At 40.2% G+C, this 21,185-nt stretch overlaps 1 protein-coding gene across 3 annotated transcripts in view; it reads right to left on the reverse strand.

The window, feature by feature from the left end:
- Positions 1-21,185, reverse strand: part of ZNF236 (zinc finger protein 236) — a 274,436-nt gene that overhangs the window by 59,201 nt on the left and 194,050 nt on the right. For all 3 annotated transcript variants that reach the window (XM_040353869.1, XM_040353871.1, XM_040353870.1), the window contains 6 exons: positions 18,548-18,958; positions 15,965-16,110; positions 15,621-15,864; positions 10,035-10,214; positions 5,762-5,920; positions 3,663-3,847 (listed from right to left, as the gene is read on the reverse strand). In XM_040353869.1, coding sequence (XP_040209803.1) covers positions 3,663-3,847; positions 5,762-5,920; positions 10,035-10,214; positions 15,621-15,864; positions 15,965-16,110; positions 18,548-18,958 — 1,325 coding nt within the window. The remainder of the gene's footprint in view (positions 1-3,662; positions 3,848-5,761; positions 5,921-10,034; positions 10,215-15,620; positions 15,865-15,964; positions 16,111-18,547; positions 18,959-21,185) is intronic.

Here is a 21,185-nt window from a genome sequence, read left to right on the forward strand (position 1 = left end):
AGGAAGATAAGGACCCCTCCTTGTGTGCCAGCTATAGGCCGATATCTTTAATAAATGTGGACATAAAAATTTATTCTAAAATTCTTGCCGAGAGAATTAGGCCGCTCTTGACAGGCCTGATAGATAACGATCAAGCAGGGTTTGTACCCGGGAGAGAAACGAGAGAAAACATCTTAAGAGTAATATTTCTGTTGCAAAAAGCTAAAAAGAACAAAGAACCAGTAGTATTCCTGTCTCTAGACGCCGAAAAGGCATTTGACAGGCTAGAATGGGAATTTATGCTTGCAAACTTATCCCATATAGGATTTGGTCCAAGTATGCTGAGGTGGATAGGGGCTCTGTATTCGGATCCCTCGGCTAGGGTGAGGGTGAATGGCACCCTTTCTGATAGCTTTTCACTTTGTAATGGAACCCGGCAAGGTTGCCCGCTTTCGCCTATCCTATTCGTCCTGTCATTGGAGCCTTTATTGGAAACAATACGGAAGAATCAGGACATAGAAGGGATAAAACTAGAGAGAAGAGAGCACAAGATATCCGCCTTTGCGGATGACATGATGCTATTTGTATCTAACCCTAGGGAGACACTGCCTAAAATAATGGCGGAATATGAACAGTATGGGGAGATCTCGAATCTCAAAATTAATAGAGACAAAACGGAGATACTAAGTATATCATTAAGTCCAAAGGATCGTAGGGAATTGGAGGGGCTCTATCCATTTAAATGGAAGCAAAGGAGGGTGAAATATTTAGGTATATACTTGTCCTGCAAGGAAAAGTGCTTCTATGAAGACAATTATATACTACTACTGAATAAGGTAAAATCAGACTTAAAAGGATATAGGATAGATAGAGTATCATGGTGGGGAAGGGTGAATACTATAAAAATGATGATTTTGCCTAAAATTCTTTATATTTTTCAAACACTCCCGATAAAAATCCCAGAAATATATTTTAAAATCCTGGATAGGATAATAGGAGGTTTCATATGGAGGGGGAAAAAGCCGCGTATAGCAGTGGAGACTCTGATTAGATCTAAAGAGGAAGGAGGAATACAGCTGCCAGACTTCAGAAGGTACTATGAGGCGGCAGTACTGAGGAGGATTACAGATTGGGCGCAGGGGGAGGGGGGAAGTAAAAAAAAGTGGGTAGAAGTCGAAGAAAGTTTAAGTAAGAAAGAGCTGGGAAATATAATATGGGTACCGAGGCAATATAGAGGACTACCCCTGGACACTCCAGTAATAACAAAAGAAACTTTTAGAATATGGGATAAGGTTTATAAGAAAAATAAATTGCCCTATAATAGCCCGCTGTTGCCGCTTACAGGTACGGATTTCTTTCCTCCTGGCAAGGAGGGGGGATTATTCCGGAAGTGGGCAACTTCAGACACTCCAAGATTAAAGGATATAATAAAAGGAAATGAAGTGCGCCCGGTGGGGGAACTTCAAGAGAAATACGGACAGTACCCAGGAGATAGGTGGAGACACAGACAAGTCCAACATTTTGTCGGCACTTTGTCGAAGCCCCTGCGAACTACGAATGAACTAAATCAATGGGAAAAACTTATGACCCAAGAGGAACCTGGGAAAAGGGGAATATCAAGTCTCTACAAGATGTTGACAACCAAGATAGAGGTAGGAAAATTGAAAATGATAGAAAGCTGGGAAATAGAACTTAATCAAACTATATCCAATAAGAAGAAGAGGCAGGTGCTAGAATATGTGCAGGCCACAACGATGGATGCAAAAGTAAAAGAAACCAACTATAAGTTACTTACTAAATGGTACTATGTACCAACTAAACTGCACAGAATTAACAGTGAGGCGTCCCCCCTATGCTGGAGGGAGTGTGGGATGGAGGGAACTCATGCCCACATATGGTGGCAATGCCCCCTCATCCAGGTATATTGGCGGGAGATACTAGGTCTGATTAAAAAAATCAGTGGATATGAGATAAGATATGACCCATGGGAATGTTTGTTCCACACTACAAGTATGTCCAGGAAAAAATACAGAGGCTCCTTGGTCCCGTTCCTACTGAACGGAGCCAAGGCACTAATACCTAGGAACTGGAGGGAAAAAAGAGTACCCTCGATAGGGGAATGGCTCCAAGAAATTGATAAAATGCAAGTGATGGAGGAGTTATGGTCCTTTCAGGTAGAGTCTGGGCCAAGATATGAAAGGACTTGGAAGGGATGGAGGGATTTTAGGGCTAGGGGGAGGGAGGGGGGTGGTGGGGGGGAGAGAGTGGAGGGGAATAGAGAGACCGTGGGGGGGAACCATTATGGGGCCCCCTCCTTCCCTCGCGTCTTGTTTTTTTTTTTTTTTTTTTTTTTTTTCCTCTGCCCTCCTACCTTTGACACTTAATGTGAATACACAATAAGGGAATCAACCCCTACACCCTTCACTATATTCTAGACGGACTTAGAGTCCTTCTTTTCTTTTTTGTGGTTTTTCCTCTGTTTTTTTTTCTTTCCTTCTTCTTTTTACAACTCTTTCTAGCTCTTTGTATATTTAAGTAAATACACAATAAGGGGAATTAGCCCCTAGATTTTTCACGATATTTTAGAGGGACGTAGTGTCTCTCTTCTTTTTATATAATTTTTTTTTTTTTTTTTTTTTTTTTTCCTCTTTTTTTTTTCAACTTCTTTGTGGTTTTGTACACTTATGTAAATACACAATAAGGGGAATTACCCCGATACCTTTCACTATATTCTAGTAGGACTTAGTGTCCTTTTCTTTTTTTTTTTTTTTTTTTTTAATTACAACTCCTGTCTGGTGTTGTACACTTATGTAAATACACAATACTCACTACATTCTAGTAGGATGTAGTGTCTTTCTTTTTTGTTATTATACTTAAGTAAATACACAATTAGGGGAATTAACCCCTATATTTTCCACTGTATTTTAGAGAGACTTAGAGTTATTCTTCTTCCTTCTTTTTTTTTTGCACACTCATGTAAATATACAATAAGGGGGTTAACCCCTATACCTCTCACTATATACTAGTTGGATTCAGTGTGTTTTTTTTTTTTTTTTTTTTTTTTTTTTTTTTTCCAACTTCTTTGTGGTTTTCTACACTTATGTAAATACACAATAAGGGGAATTACCCCGATACTTTTCACTATACTCTAGTAGGACGTGGTGTTTTTTTTTTTTTTTTTTTTTTCTTTTTTTTCTTTTTTTCTCTCTCTCTCTTTCTCTCTCCATATCTCCCTCCTACCCTCTCTTTCTCTCGCTCTCATATCTCCCTTTTTTATTTTTTTTATATACGTCCTCCCCCCCTCCACTTACTGTAGGTATAGGTAGTGGGGTCCTATCCCTGGGTATCTCCCTTGAAGAGTGGAAATGGAGGGATAGGCACTGGGGCGGAAGGATGGAGAAATCCAGGAGTAGTACATAATATCGGTAGAAGAAGATAGAGCCTTTAATATATTTTCAATTTTCATTGGAAAGGGTACATTTGGAGACCATATATGTTAGTCTGTATATTGATTTTATGTTGTATTAATTGTACTGTTTTGTATAAAAAAATGAATAAAAGATTTTGGAAAAAAAAAAAAAAAAAAAAAAAAAAAAAAAAATTACTGTGCCCAGACTACTTGTAAACTAAGCTGTCACACTAGCTATGGAAACAAAATGTCATATGGTAAATTGAGTTCATACCTGGGGAGTGATGTTCAGGGTCACAGTATCAAGTCCTCCCGACAACATACTCTCAGTGTCAGCTAAGGTTAGAGTTACACTTCCATCTCCTCCCACTCCAGATGACATAACCAAATTCTGAGTAGATACTGGGGTTTGAGTGATTGAGGTGGTGCTAGGAAGACTGCCAGTTGATGTGGTCAGTTCTAACAAAAAACATATATATATATATTTGATCAAGAGTTGTATTCTAGGAATTAGTCACTAAGTATTTCACCCAATAAAATGTATTATGCAAATATAAAAACTTATAACAAATCAAGTTTCACAATGCTCAAAAAAAGCCTTTGCCACCTGTGCTATTTATCAAGCAAGTGGGGTGACAGGCATCCTAAATGTACAACCCCAATTCCCAAAAATGTGGGACGCCATGTAAAATCTACATAAAAACAGAATAAAATTATTTGCAAAAAATTTTTTTTTCCACAATAGAAAATAAAAACATAAAAAAATTTAACCTGAAAAAGTAAAATTTTAAGAAAAAAATGTGTCTAATTTTGAAACTGACAGCAGCAACACATCCAAAATAAAAAAATTGGAACAGGGCATTGTTTACTATGTTTACCATTGTTTACTATGGTGTAGCACCCCTTCTTCTTTAGCAACACTGTAAATGTCAGGCAACTGAGGAGACCAGTTGCTGAGTTTATGGAGAAGAATGGTGTTGTATTGTTGCCCGATATAGCATTCTAATGGCTCAAGAGTCCTGGGTAGTCTTTGTCGTATTTTTGGTTTCAAGATCCACCAAATATTTTCAATTGGTAAAGGTCTGAACTGCAGGCAGGCCAGGAAAGCACCCAGACTCTTCGACTGTAAAGCCATGCTGTTTTCATAGATTCAGTATGCGGTTGAGCATTGTTATGCTGATATACGCAAGGCATTCCCTAAAAAAGTGCCCTTTCCAGATGAGCAAGCTGCCCAATATTTACACAATAATGCACCCCCATACCACCAGAGATGCAGGCTTTTGAACTGAGGGCTTAAAACAAGCCTGAAGGTCCCTCTCCTCTTTAGTCCAGAGAATGTGAGGCCCATGGTTGCCATAATTTTTTTTTTTTTAAATTCAATTAGTCTGACTATAGAAAGTTTTTTCCCACTTTGCAACCAACCATTTTAAATGAGCTTTGGCCTAGAGAAGACAGTGGCGTTTCTGGATCATGTTTAGATATGGATTCTTCTTTGCATGATAGTGATTTTTGGAAGAATTCTTGAGCCCATGCAGTGATATCCATCACAGAAGCATGCCTGTTTTTAATGTAGTGCCGCCTGAGGGCCAGAAGATCACGGCATCTAATATTGTGTTGTATCTAGTGCACAGAGATTTCTCCAGATTCTCTGAATCTTTTGATGATATACAATATATACAAATCTTTGCAGTTTTGTGTTGAGGAACATTATTTTGAAATTGTTCGACAAATTTTAGATTAAGACTTTCACATATTGGTAAATCTCTGCCCATCTTTACTTATGAGACACTCTGACTTTCTAAGATGCTCTTTTTATACCCAATAATGATATTGATCTGGTGCCAATTAATCTAATTTGTTATTAAATGTTCATCCAGTTCTTCCTTGTTAGTGCCACTTTAGCAGATTTTTGCTGCCCTGTCCCAACTTTTTTGAGATGTGTTGCTGTCGCCATCATTTCAAAATTACCTTTTTTTTTGTTAAAATGGTAGAGTTGCAAAAGTGCATGTGCTTAATGTACTGTTCAATACTGTACTCGGACAATGGGCAAATAATTAAGGCCTTCGGTACCAACATATAACTCAATGGGACCAGTTGAGCTAATGCAAAACATTAAATTAAACATTATTTTAGGCATGTCATTCATTGCATTGCAGTAAAGATAGCACCACTCCTGGTGGGCTGGGCTGAGCCACAGTACATAATTCAGAAGCCAACATTGTACACAGTGCCTTAAAAGTGTTCTCAAAAGGTTAATACAATGAAAGCATGCTTATTATGTAGCAGCCTAAATTTAGGACTGCTTGTTATTTAGGTAACTGAGAAAAACTTTATCCTGCATAGACAAAGAAAATGAATCACATATTACCATACCTGAAGTAGTGGTTAGTGTAGTGGCCTGTGATAAAATGTGATCGTTGCTCAGTGATAATGAGGTCTCAGGAGTCTGGTTAGTAACTGCAGATGTACTTATTCTCAGGTTCCCATTCAGTTCACTGCCTCCTGCAGCACCTAGCTGCATGAGATCTTGACCTAATTAGGTAAAATAGATTAAAATCAATGCTCTGAGTTTGTTATATTTCTATGGGTAATTAGATATAAAGGGAAAAAATGTACTGCTCTTGTGGCAGGAAAGAAATTACAACTATTCAAGACCTATAAAAAAATATCACCGTCCATCTAGAAAGCATTTTAGAATTCACAAAACATTTTAATGACATTTTAGAGAGTTACCATATGTCCAAATGTATACCCTAAAATATTCCAACAGTGTCCTGGGAGATTTCTGGACCTTACTGCAATATTTCCAATATTTCCATAAACCCACAAGGTCAATGATGATTTAGCCTAAGTTCACTGTAATAATGTACAGTATATCAAAGTGATATTGCTAAAAGAGTGCCAGTAAACAGATGTGAGAATCTATGGTTTAGATATTCTCTTCCTAATATTATACTCTTAATTTTAGTCAAAGGCAAATGCGATCTGCAGACCTCTGTTGAAATGAACAGAGGTTATCAAAGTCAACACTGCAAATTAGCATGTGTCTACACATCAATGACCAACATTGCACAAAATAGAATTTATGACTTGCCATTGAAATCCATTTCTTGGCATACACAGGCAGGAACTTTAGTCTTTAACATGGGTTATATGAAACTAACTTTAAGTGGTTGGATACTTGCAAAAAATTGCAGGGACATTCCCCTACTACATTCCCCTACTTAACACCTCCCACTCTCAGTTAGCCTAAACCCTTGTATACATGGGACGAATGTCGGGCAGCATCGGCCAGTTAAAAAAAATGGCCAACATTAGGCTCATGTGTACTGGAGTTGGTCCGACAGAAGCTGGTCGTTCGGCCGGCTTCTGTTGAAGGGGCATGACCGAAAAAGGTCTGCCAATCGGCTCCCGATCAGTGTTCTCAGCATTGTCTGCTTGATATTGGCGGGGGCAGGAAGGACTTTGATTTGGAAATGGAAGACTAAAAGGGACTAAACAAATCTTTCCTAACCTTAGGAGTAGAAAATCTATTGGTAGAGGAATGGTTACGCTTTGAAGGTGTTAACCTTCAAAGTTTACTCAATCAAGTTGCTTTTTTTATGGGAGCTCAGCTGACCAGCCTTGAGGTCAAATGTTTCTGCACAAATGGATGAGGAAAATCATCTGACAGAGTGTGACTGCCAAGCCATTCACAAAGTAGGTAAGGTCTATCTGATTATGGAATGAGGCATTAATTAAGATGAAGCTAAAATTCTTGGTCATGTGCCTCAGTACATGTGTTTTATAAAAATATGCCAATTTCTACCTTCTTTCAAAACATCTCCAAGTGCTCACATGACTGCTTGCCTCTCTCCTCTCCTGGACCGGAAGTGTTCCCCCGGAAGTAATCACGTGACCCGTGATGTCACGTGTGCTCCACGCTGGACCAGGCCTCCTCCTGATGGCCACAGGACAAGCCTGAAACACTCTGCAATCTCTACATCCGTGCAGCTTATGGATCTGGGACAAGGACTAGAGGAATTTACAGATGAGTCTTTGCTTGTATCCTTCTTGTAAGTGTGATTTGTATACTGTGCCATTAAAATAACCTTCTGAATATTGCACTTAGGTGGCGCTTCCTTTCTCTACCCTTTCTTATGATTATATCATATTTGTTTAGCACAGGAAAAGAAAGGGGCAGGGAGCAGAGTGGCACTGTCACTAGCTGACAGGCAGGGAGGGGGGAAAGGAGGATAGAGGAGAGCTGTGGATGATGGAGGCATGTAAACGGAACACAGTGTCAGGGCTCAGCAGCCATGATAAACCATGGTCAGTTTACAGGGGGGACGGCAGAACCTGGCAGGATCAGCCACCTATTTTATATGATACAAGGGGCCAAATTACACAGTACAAGCACTGTGCTGTTATTCCTGCTTTAGGGGAATATGATCTTTTTTTAGGTAACAAACCTAAAAAAAACAAGGTAACAAATACTTTAATAAGGGCACCTAACCTTGTGTCTACTTGGTCCTTCAACATTGGCTTATGCTTCACAGGGGCTGTGAGGGTCTTTAACCACTTCCGGACTGCCCACTGTATATATACGTCGGCAGCTGCTGCCATAACCGAGGTATCCAACTTTTCAGCAGTTGGTTTACGATAATGGTGGTCTCTGCGGCGCAAGATCACTGTTATCGGCGGCGGGAGAGGGTCCCCCGCCGCTCTCCCTCCGTTGTTTACAGGAGCTGTCGGTAGTGGTGGAGGCGATTGGGTCCTGTCACGCCAGTGGTATGGATACGAGTGAGGGCAAGATGGCCCCACCCGTCTCTATATCATAGCAGGGCAAAAGCAAATTCAAAATGTCACTTCTGCCCATAGCTCTTAACAAGGCATTTTTTTTTGTCATTTTTTTCAAATGACAAAATTTAATAGCAGGATTTTTAATAACAGCTTACCTGTAAAATCCTTTTCTTTGAGTACACCACAGGACACAGAGCCTTAATCATTACATAGTGGGTTGTATGGGTCACCAGAGGTGGTTGGACACTGGCACAACCAATGAGAACAAGTTCCCCTCCATATAAGCCCACCCATACAGAAAGTACCTTAGTTTTTGTAGCAAAGCAGTAAGGATCCTATAGAAGGGGGGGGGGGCTTGGTGTCTCGTGGTGTACTCAAAGAAAAGGTAAGCGGTTATTAAAAATCCTGATTCTTTATCGTACACCACAGGACACAGAGCCTTAATCATTACATAGTGGGACGTCCCAGAGCAATGCTCAATATGAAGGGTAGGAGACACAGATCAATCAGACCGCCAACAGGCAAGAAGCCCTAGACCGCTGCCTGCAGCACACTACGCCTGAAGGCGGAATCCTCACGTCCTCTTACATCTATCTGATAGAATTTGCTAAATATATGGACTGAAGACCAAGTGGCAGCTTTACAGATCTGAGCCATTGAAGCCTGGTGATGCACTGCCCATGACTTATTGCCCTGGTCTAGTGCGCCTTAACAGGAAAAGGAGGAATCAAATTTCTTAAACCAAAAGCTTGAATAATTACTTGTGGAATCCACCTAGCAATGGTGGATTTTGATGCCGGCTGACCCTTCTTGGGACCATCTGGCACAATGAACAAAACAACAAAACACAAAGATATCCAATAAGACCAGTCTATGGTGAATATCACTCGGATCACGGCATAAAGCACAGTACCAACAGGACACTCACACTATTACCAGCTAAACAATATTTTTTTTATGTAGACATTGATGGCAAGATAGTGTTGAAAGGCAGAATGGCTAAACACTTAGGGCCTAATCCACAAAAGGGATACGCCAGCGTATCTACTGATACGCCGTCGTATCCCTGTTTCTATCTATGGAACTGATCCACAGAATCAGTTTCACATAGATAGGCAGAAGATCCGACATGTGTAAGGGACTTACACTGTCGGATCTTAGGATGCAGTACCGCAGCCGCCGCTGGGGGCATTTCTCGTCGAAATGCCGCTTTGGGTATGCAAATTAGCACTTACGGAGATCCACGAAGCTTTTACGCTTCATTTTTTCTCCGTAAGTATTAGTTTGTCGTCGCAAAATTAGGGCTGCTTTTACAAAGTGTAAAGTTAGTACACCATGTAAAGTAGACCCTTCTTTCCCGCGACGCTGTCAAATTTATTTTGACATTTTTTTTTTCCCGCCGCATCTTTTTTTTTTCCCCGACGCAACTTTTTTTACCCGCCGCGATTCACAAAACTCGGCGTAACGTAAAACCGCGCAAAGCACGTCGGGAAAATCGCGTCGGGAGCATGCGCAGTACGTCCGGCGCGGGAGCGCGCCTAATTTAAATGGGACTCGCCCCATTAGATTAAGGAACGCCTTGCGCCGGACGGATTTAAATTACACCGCTCAAAATTTCTAGGTAAGTGCTTTGTGGATCGGGCACTTAGGTAGAGATTTTGCGGCGGTGTAACTTAAATGGAAAAAATTACTTTGCGCCGGGTTTTTGTGGATTAGGCCCTTAGCCACTGAATGACTCAAAGTAGATCTCTTACTATAAATTTCCATTTATAATTTTTACATTGTCAACTATGGATCCAAAATATAGATTAACATATTACACTTAGACTCAGATTTACGCAGTCCACAGAAGAATTTAACTAACCAGATATGGTAAGGGTGATCTCCTGAGGGGACACTGAGGATGTGGTTGGAGTGTTGACAGCAGCATGGGCTAAAACCTGGCTTAAACTGGAGTTATTAATGGTCAGTGTGATCTCATGTGGTCCATTAGATGAAGACACCAGACCTTGGGAAGTCATGACTTGGGAAAGCTCATGTCCACCTTGATGGGTAGAGAAAAAAAAAAGACACATGACATAATTTCTATTTTCTGAGCAACATAATTGGTAATTCAGATACAACTGTCAATATCACGTTAGTATGCAGAGATTTAGTCAATACCAATTTTCTACTTAATTTACTACACAGGGTACAACAAAAATATTCAGAACAATTAAGCTCTTTGATTAACTTCCTGACACAAAACTCTTTTTTCTGGTATTAAAGCAAATCTAAAACATTTTTCTATGGGTCAAAGATGATTGGGGGTAGCTACTAGCCAAAATATGAAATTTTATTGAATTATGCATTCCCTTGTTTGTTTTCATTAAGCACTTGCACAGTTACCCAGGCCAAAATGTTATTTTTATTTCTCGTACTGATTTGTCAGTTTTTTGTGTTGCCTGTGGGAACACATTGAAGCTTATAAATATTGAAATATGTAGTTCTTTTTGTTTTAATACTTTTATTTAGAGATGCCCACTTGACATAGAAAAAAAGAAGAAGCTCACAAGACGTCTGGTATATGCTTCCCAACTATGCTTTTTACAATGTCTGCAATACCTTTCCTGTCTGCAGCTTATAAGAAAACATTTTTTTGTCCAAACCCATTTTGGCATGTTTGATATTGAAATTAGCCAAATCTATTTTGTCAACCACACATATAATAAGTTTATAAATTTATAATGTATATATATTTGTTTTCAAATTAGGACATATCTGTCCATTTAACTTTTCATTAACAGAATGTTATAGCAAGTGTGAACAGATTTATTAAAATGACTGAAAAGAAAAGGAAAATAGCAGCACATTGAAACCAATACACCAGAATGTATGAGCTTTTATAAATGTAAGTGAAATATTAAAGAAAATACATAAATAAAATAAAGTATAACATTCCAATACCATTCATAGATATACATCAAATTTGACAGGTTTCCTTCACTTACATGTGTTGAATAGATGTAGCACTCTTAAATAAAAACACGTAGAGGCAGAAAATGCTTTCAGTTCCCAAAGAAAGAAGTACAATAACATACCACAAAAATCCTGGAGGGGTTGAGCCAGGGAATCCACTGGGGCCAAAGTATAGCAATCAACCCTTTAATTATCAAAGATTTTTGTGGTTTGTGATTGTACTTCTTTCTTTGGGCCTTTGGGTACTATACCAACACCCTCCTGAGGGCATACCGCCTTCCGGACCTCTGGTGGAGAACTGAGAGCATTTTCTGCCTCTACATGTTTTTATTTAAGAGTGCTACATCGGTTCAACACATGTAAGTGAAGGAAACCTGTCAAATTTGATGTATATCTATGAATGGTATTGGAATGTTATACTTTTTTCTATGTATTTTCTTTAAAATTTCACTTTTAGAATACACAATATTCTTGCTCAATCATTCCCTGAAGAAGGAGATACATATACACTCCGAAATGCGTTGGATGCAAGAATTTATTCAAATTAACATTCAATCAATATGATGATGTTACTAATACTAATAATACTGTAAATATGTTTGAACATGCTATGTATGTACATATACATGTGTTTTATACATATCTATTTTTATAAGAAAATATTTAATAATAAACAATTTAGTACTTTATATATGTTTCAAGAAATGTGTGCCTTTAAAGTCCACCACGAGGGGAGTTTTGTTTTCATCTAAATGTCTTGCAGGACAATTTCATGGTTCAGATAGTAGACGCACCAACTATAAAATAAAGCATTACTGGATCTACCGATTACCACCAATACAGACCTGATCATGGATGTGTAAATACGGGGCAATTTAGGAAACACCGATCACAGGTTAATTGGCTTCAGTATAATTCACAAAAATAGGAAACACAAGGGGAATACAAAGACACTGAATTTCAAAAGAGCCAACTTCCCTAAACTACAAACATTGCTAGAAGGCATGAATTGAGATCAAATCTTAGGAACAAAGATGGGTTTGCTTTAAGAGCATATTAACTGCTTGCCGACCAGCCGTCGTCATTCTACGGCGGCAGGTCGGCTCTCCTGGGCGAGAGCCCGTACATTGACGTCCGCTCTCTGAGTGCCCCCGCTCGTCCGTGAACCCCGTGCGGGTGCCCGGTGGGCACGATCGCCGCCGGGCACCCGCGATTGCTCGTTACAGAGCGGGGACCGGGAGCTGTGTGTGTAAACACACAGCTCTCGGTCCTGTCAGCGGAGGAAATGCTGATCTTTTGTTCATACAATGCATGAACAGAAGATCAGTGTTTCCCCTAGTGAGGACACCCCCCCCCCCCAGTAAGAACACACCCAGGGACATACTTAACCCCTTCCCTGCCCCCTAGTGTTAACCCCTCCACTGCCAGTGGCATTTTTATAGTAATCCAATGCATTTTTATAGCACTGATCGCTATAAAAATGCCAATGGTCCCAAAAATGTGTCAAAAGTGTCCGAAGTGTCCGCCATAATGTCGCAGTACCAGAAAAAAATCGCTGATCGCCGCCATTACTAGTAAAAAAAAATAATTAATAAAAATGCCATAAAAATACCCCCTATTTTGTAAACGCTATAATTTTTGCGCAAACCAATCAATAAACGCTTATTGCGATTTTTTTTTACGAAAAATATGTAGAAGAATACGTATCGGCCTAAACTGAGGAAAAAAAAAGTTTTTTTATATATTTTTGGGGGATATTTATTACAGCAAAAAGTAAAAAATATAAAAAAAATTCAAAATTGTCGCTCTATTTTTGTTTATAGCGCAAAAAAAAAACGCAGAGGTGATCAAATACCACCAAAAGAAAGCTCTATTTGTGGGAAAAAAAGGACGCCAATTTTGTTTGGGAGCTACGTCGCACGACCGCGCAATTGTCAGTTAAAGCGACGCAGACCCGAATCGCAAAAAGTGCTCTGGTCTTTGGGCAGCAATATGGTCCGGGGGTTTAGTGGTTAAATAAGGGCATTAGCCAATGCATCCTATCGCACAGTCTATCTTCCACTAGGACCCCCAGATCTTTCTCTATCCTTGCTTTGCCTTGAGGTTCTCCCCCTAGTGAGTAGTTTGCGTTTATGTTCTTAGTCCCTAAGTGCAATATTTTACATTTCTCCACATTAAACCTCAAAGTAGTACTTGGAGTCGCCTCAAAGTAGTACAAGTAGCACCTCTGGCCAAATGCAGTACTGCAAACACCAGCAGTGATTGTGGAACCAATTATCCGAGTTTCTATTGATTCCTATGGGGAAACTTGCATGTTTCTGAAACTAATTATGCTCATAATCCAAGGTACTACTACTGTACAGCCCTCTGTTTCTTGTTGTCAGGGCTGGGCTCAGCCCTTCCTTCTCTGAGCTGGCCGCTCAGCTGTCGGCTAATTGCCAGCTCCTATCTCTCCACAGTGACTCACCTGTTGATGATATCCTGCTCGTCAGTCCTGCCTACTTAAGCCGTCTAGCTCAGATGATCTCTGCCTTCAGCTTGGTCAACATCACATAAACTATCTTCTGTTGAAGACTTTCTTGGCTGACATTCCTTCTGGCTCCAGATCCTGCTTGCTGTTCTACTACGTTTAGCTCTGGCTCTCTGACATTTGGCTTGGCTGACTATACGATCCGGTTCATGAACTCTGGCTATGTTTTGACTACGCTTACTCTGTTTATCTTTTCATTATTAAACAAGTGTGATTTAACTGTACTTCTAGCTCGGTCTGATTCATGGTTTCTGACATTTGTCTGGTAAAAAGCCTAGGCATATGACATCATGCACAGTGCTCTCTCTCTTACTAGGAGAGAGAGTTTGCCAAGAAGGGATGGGGGATGAGTGATATGAGGGCCAATCAGAGCTGCAGGGCTGGAGGTGTGCCTCAGTGTAAATCCAGGAAGTGAACAAGCAGAAGCTACAGCTGCCCACAGTTAAAATGGTTGCAGCCAGACTCAGTGGAGGGAGATTTCTGCAGCATATTTGGCAAGTACAGAATCACAATATATATAAAATAATATGCAAAGTGGATGGAGGGAAGCTTCAGAATGGCAAAGATGTTTTTATTACAGATTATGTGAGCAGTCTGCAGTTCCTCTTTAAAGAAAGACTTCACTGAAGCCAGCAACTGTGTGATACAATGAACACTTCAGTCAGGACTATGTAATATACTATATAGTTTATAGAGTGCAGGGGTCAGGAGTATGTATAAAGTGCAGCAATCAACACAAGAAGGGAATATAGGGGGTGGGGGAATTGGGTTGGTAAAGAGACTGAGTGCATAAGAGGAGGGAAAGAGAGAAAGAGAGGGGGTGGTGGTAGTGAGAATAAAGTCAGCAGACATTTAACCAATATTGTTCGGAATGGCAATAGCACCGTTCCATGCTAGTTGCCATCATGACCGCTGTTCATGAGTGTATAGTAAATAAATATTAGTAGATGTTTTTGTCTAGCTCTGTTGAGTGGCAGATACACAAGAAACAGTCATGGAGAGAAAGGGGTGAAGTGGTTCTTGCAGCAAAGTGCCTGCAGAGGAGACTGGCAAAATATTGCTGCTATCTTTATAAGTAGAAACATAAGTGAATTGATCTAGAATCAAGAAACCCCCTTAAAAAGCCTTTGAAAAAAGTTGCCAGTCTTTCACATCCTGTAGAATGTACTAGCTCCACAAGCTGATTTAATTCCGCATTGCTGGGAATGACATCACCCGACAAGGAGTCAAGTAGTGGTAGCTTTCATGTAAGGCTTCTCACACAGGTAGTTTGCTTTATTAAAGGATAGAATAGATAATCCGTGCTGTGCATATTTCTAAATGCGGAGGTACTTGTAAAATGATAGTTTGAAGTGACTTTTCAGGGTGGCTCATAGTGTTGTGATGCTTTGTAGATGGCTGCAATGTGAAGAATCATGCTGGAAATTGACCGGGATGTTCACGGACAGCAGTGCAGTTCTATCCTGCAGTTACACGTGGATTAGTATTTTATTGACTGTGTACAAAAATCTGAGAACCAGAGTGTTAGCGAATGTGGTGGTAGAGCAACGCTCAGCAGACACTGAAGACTGCATCAGTCAAGTGTTGATCTTAAGACATAAAACATGCTGTGAGACAATGCTAAGTGGGCATGAGGGGTGGTACTGAAGTAATGCTTTTGCAGTCATTGTATTCCCCAAGGTGACTTTGCAGCTAAAAGACATGGTGCACACAGTCCAACAAGATCCTTAATGTCAGAGAAAGAACCATTTTAAAAAAAACTTGTTTTTGCCACTTGGGTCCAGGTTTATATTTTTTCCTCAGCCCATATGCAGATGTATGGCTTGTGCAACAGCAAATGAGTCCATAAGGATATAGGAGGGCTCTACTTTCCATTAATGATCATCATAGCCAACTGCGGAATAATTAGAGCATCTTGTAGAAGCCTGTGAGTTACTAAAACAAAAAATAGTGAAAACTTACTTGTGCTGCTGGAACGTAACACAGATTCTTGTTCATGGATAGGTGTAATAGTTAGGTTGGAGGAGGATGTTGTGCCAGGTTGCAGAGACAAGCTTGCTATAGGCTGAAGTACAACATTTGCTGGTACAGCGTTATCACTTGTGTGCAGAGTGCTGGTAGCTTGTACTGCACCAGAGTCTCCATGGAGAGCTTGAGGTATAATATTGCTATGCTGCAGAGTTTGCTGTAATAGGCTGGGATCAATCTAGAAATACAAATGCAAGAAAGACAAATATGTATATAAATGTTTACGATCAGGAATACAAAATATCACTGCTACTTTAATTTCTTGGGAATGTTGCTACCTGCAGTGTAATATTGTTGATCCCTGTGGCATCGATTCCAGAAATTTGAACATTTTGTCCAACCAGGTTGGCAGCCAGCTGTAGCTGAATTCCTTCCAGAGTGGTCAAGCTACAATCTGACAGTGACACTGTTAAATCCCCACCAGCTGTAAAATATAAGAAGGAAATACAAAAACATAACTTACACAAAATATCCCATTAAATCATGTTTAGTCCCAAGGTTCCCTAACCTTGCTACTCTCATGCCTTGTACACACCATAGTTTTTCCTGACGTGCAAAAAGCTGTTGTTTTTCCCGACGTGATTCCTCTCCAGCCTGACTTGCATAAACACATTCATGCAAAAAAACGTCCGACCAAAGCGCAGTGATGTACAACACGTATGACGGGACTATAAAGGGGAAATTCCTTTCAAATGGAGCCACCCTTTGGTCTGCTTTTGCTGATCCTCGTGTTAGTAAAAGTTTGGTGAGAGACGATTCACGCTTTTCAGTTTTCGCACTTTTCAGTCCGTTACAGCATGACGAATGTGACATCTCTATTCCGAACGCTAGTTTTACCAGAACGAGCGTCCCGTCTCATACTTTAATTGAGCATGCGGGCATTTTTTTGCGGGCATTTTTTTTGTCGAGAAAACTGCTAGGGAGCATACACATGACCGGTTTTCACGACCAATATAAACAATGGCAGTTTTCTCGTAGTGAAAAACGGTTGTTTGTACAAGGCATAAGGCCTCATTTACACCTGAGCGTAGCATTTTCAGGCAGAAAGTCACGTGATTTTGATGCGTTTTTGCCAAGATTTTGTACAGGTCAAAAGGTCACCAATGTAAAAAGCAGAAAAAGACCTGTAATCTGCCTAAAAAAAGTTTCAGAACTTGTTTGAGCTTCAGGCGTTTTGGGACTTCCGGTTTCAAGTATTTCGAAGTGGAGATGTGAACCATCTTCATAAAGAATAATAGATTTTTTTTCCCCTCCAGCGTTTTGTAGCTTCAGGTTTCAAGCTACAAAATGCTCAGGTGTGAATGGGGCCTTAACGTACAACAGTACCATCATTTATGATTCATCAGAAAATATATATTTTTATTCATTTGTTTTTATGTACCGTATTCTTTGCTCCATAAGACCCCCCCCCCCCCAGAAAATGGGGGGAAATGTCTGTGCGTCCTATGGAGCGAATATTGCTCTGTCCCTCCTCCTGTGACTGCACAGCTCTGTCTTTCCTCTCTTCTCTGACCACCGGGAACGGAGTGTGTTAAGCCGATGTGATTGCCGCTGCACAGCTGCTTGTATAGACCCGGACATCAGCCACCTGTCTGGCTCTGTTCCTCCACTCCAAACTGCATGGCATTGTCCCTCTCCCCCCTCTCCTCCCTGACCATCGGGAAAGGAATGTGGCTTTCCTGGGATGACCCTCAAGTATCTGCATCCTCCAAAAACTCCCCACTTATCTGACATCTAACAGTTTGAGAGTGGGAACCTCCTCCATACCCTCCGTGAATACCTCACTGTCTCTACACAGGCTCAGGGTAGGTGACAGCCAGCCATCCATCCCCCCAGAACTGCAGAGGCTGATATGCTAGTCGTGAGTTACTGGGAGTCCCAGGCTTCTCTCCATTTGATCATCTGGAAAGGATAAATTTGTCATTAAAGCTTGTTACATTTTACTTGAATTTTCTGGTTTATTGACAAAATACTGGATCAGAGCTCCTTTTCACCGAGTTGGCAGATCCAATGGAAATTCACCACTCTAATTATTTAATAAACTACCTTTTTTTTACATGGAACTTTTAGAGGCGGTTAACCATTACACAATGTGCAAGACTGTCATTTTTTCCCCCATATCTACATTGAGACCATTTGGTTCAGAATATATTTTTTCTTGTTTTCCTCTAAAACCTAGGTGCGTCTTATGGTCTATGGAGCGAAAAATACGGTAGGTTTGCATTTACTTTGTCACTATTCAAAAAAATGGTTAACTAATGTGCAACTAATCACACAGTTTTTATTTCATGGTTTTGTTTTAATAGGTGTTGGGCTTATTTATACATGCACCCTTGCTCCATTTACAACAAGATGCACAGTGAAGCTCGCAGTGTTCATATGATTCAGGGAGCAGGGTTTAGGGTTTGTTAGCTTTGAGTACTTGGTAGCAGTACAAATTGTAAGGCAATAGGAAAATCAGAGGTCAGCAGAACCTCATACTATTTGTGAGCTATTTAGTATCTCCAAGTGCATGGGCACTCTGACAAACAGGCTACCTTAATGTTTTGTAAAAACTGATACCCAGCTCAGAAATGTTCAGCTGTAATACACACACATAAACTGGAACGCAATTATACACAAACCCTTCATGTAATTTTTTGACCTTATTAGAGTACAGCTAATCAGGCAATAACAAAACATACGCAATACGTTACTCATCTACTATCTACTCCAATACGTCTGAAGATTGACTATAAGCTGCTGCTATGGATGCAAAGAAATGTGTAAGAACAATGTGAACTTAGAAAAATATACTGATTGTTGCACCCTGTTTCTAAATATTTTAATCACTATTTGTGTGCTCTTGACAACAGTAATACCTGATACAGATGCAGGAAGAATGGCTTGACCAACCAGTCCCTGATGAAGCAAACTCTGATCAAACTGGCTGGAAAGCACTGAGCCATTTGTGATAAAGACACTTGGGTCTGTGGAAGATGTGCTTAGCAGGTTTATTGGCTGAAGAGATTCCACTGTGCTGGAAGAAGTACTGGTTGCAGAGACCGTAGCTTGAGGAAGGTGCCTACGCGCAACTGGCCTCCTGACTTTTTTAGCATCTGATTTATAATGGCACTGTATGTGAGTTTTTCTACGGCCAGATGTCCGGAATCGCATGTCACAATGAGGGCATTTAAAAGGTTTTGCACCGGTGTGCAGGCGCATGTGTACTTTAAGACTGCCTTTAGTTGAGAAGGAATTAGCACAGACATGACAGTTGAAGAGTTTTTGACCTGTAAAAATATGCAAGAAATATTTTAATAAAAACAGGTAAAAAAAATTAAGGAAAGAAAGCAATTTTTTTGTACATTTATTGTTGACATAACATTCCACGTATGTAGTAGGAGTAGGAGTTATTTTGATGAGCGTTTTGCTTTAAACATGCTATGTATTTCATGTGATCCATATTGTTTGACTATTTTATATTTTTATTGTTATCACCTTAACTACTTGCCGACCTGCCGCCGCAGTTCTAGGGCGGCAGGTCGGCTCCCCTGCGCAAGAGCCTGTACAATAACGTCGGCTCTCTAAGCGGCCACTAGGGGCGCGTGCGCGGCGCCCCCCGCTCGTCCCGTGATTGCTCGTTACAGAGTGGGGACCGGGAGCTGTGTGTGTAAACCGCCCCCTAGTGTTAACCCCTTCCCTGCCAGTTGCATTTTTATTGTAATCCAATGCATTTTTATAGCATTAATAATCCTGGTATTATTGCACTAAATGAATATTGGGCAGTGGTTGTACTATGCAATCAACTATTGAGTGTTTTTTTTTTATCACATTAATTGTATATTCAATACTAAATAAACTAGTGTTATTTTATCTATACTAATAACGTTTTTGTTCATTTCTGATGCACCTTAACAGTTTCACATTTGTTCTGCTTTTTTGTGTGTTTTATATACTAAAGGGGTGTGGTGCTATACCCACTACTGTGATTTGCAGCATAGAACATTCCACACCTGTCAGACACTGAGTTAACCTGCTGCCATATATACCTGAATCATGCAAACTTAAAGCGGAGGTTCACCCTAAAACATTTTTCTAACATTACATTGTGCTCACTTGCAACATTGACAGTATGCGTTTTTTTTTTTTGCTGTACATACCGTCGTATAGCTATCCCCCCCCCCCCCCCGGCTTCCGGATAGTGGTTCCCGCGGGACTGGGCGTTCCTATGCAGCAGGTAAGTGATTGACGTGATGAAAAAAACTACCCCCCATCGCATAAGGAGCGTCACAAGTTGCCGAAAGAAGCCGAACTGCGAGTCTGCTCTATACGGCGCCTGTGCACCGACATTCAGCTTCTTTCGGCAACTTGTGACGCTCCTTATGCGACGGGGGGTAGTTTTTGTCATCACGTCAATCAATCACTTACCTGCTGCATAGGAACGCCCAGTCCCGCGGGAGTCACTACCCAGAAGCCGGGGGGGATAGCTATACGACGGTGTGTACAGCAAAAAAAAAAAAAAAACGCATACTGTCAATGTTGCAAGTGAGCACAATGTAATGTTAGAAAAATGTTTTAGGGTGAACCTCCGCTTTAAGTGGAATCTGCCTATGATATTGTAGGCGAGGGAGAGAAGTCACATAAGGCCACCAACAATGTGTGAGCCTGAATTATAGTTATATGCACCATGTTCAGTCTGTTTTTACTGGGGATCAGTTCAGCAGACATAACATAATTTTCCATCCATATAAACCCGAAAAACCGTAACAAAGTTAGACGTCGATGCGTTCTAATATACCGATACTCATTGCCATAAAAAATAAAAATAAAAAATCGGACGTTAAATACTAGAAAAAGAACACTTGTAAAAATCCTTTCAATAGTGTAGACAATATTTCAAGATCACTGGCAATGTAAACAATGTACAGAATTCTATTACTGAACAGATTTTTTGCTGATTAGTATAAAAACTGCTATTGCCATCCATGCTCAAGTCATAAAATATTAATGATATTTACAATAAAGCATAACAGTTAAACTGTGACAGAATGAGTTACCCCTGTTGATAAAAATAGGAAGGTCAAAGGAAAAATAGTCTAAGCATCCAAAATGTTAGAAAATGTGGTTGAGTAAGAAGTCCACGTATTTCAAGAATCAATATTCCAAACCATAATGAAAGCTTTGCATTTTTCTAAATAACATTAGCTTGCTGCTTCAATGTGTTTATCAAAGTAATTTCCTCAGAAAAGATGGTCAGACATGATCCTAAATTATTTTTTTCTGACCCCAATTCCAACATTTGTATTACTATTACAAAAAGCTCACTTTCATAATGGAAACATTTTGACTGCTGTTCATTCCATTGACTCGTGACACCATATGTATTAGCGCAAAGGCTCTTAGCTAGATAATGGCATCAAAGTCAGTGTTTTTTTTAATAGTAATGTTTATCCAAAGTTTTCTAACCTCAGTCTTTTGCTGCCTGTGCCTGTATCGACCCCATCAATTTCTTTTATT

The sequence above is a fragment of the Rana temporaria genome, chromosome 5, assembly GCF_905171775.1.
Source record: "Rana temporaria chromosome 5, aRanTem1.1, whole genome shotgun sequence".
In the NCBI taxonomy this organism is placed as follows: domain Eukaryota; kingdom Metazoa; phylum Chordata; class Amphibia; order Anura; family Ranidae; genus Rana; species Rana temporaria.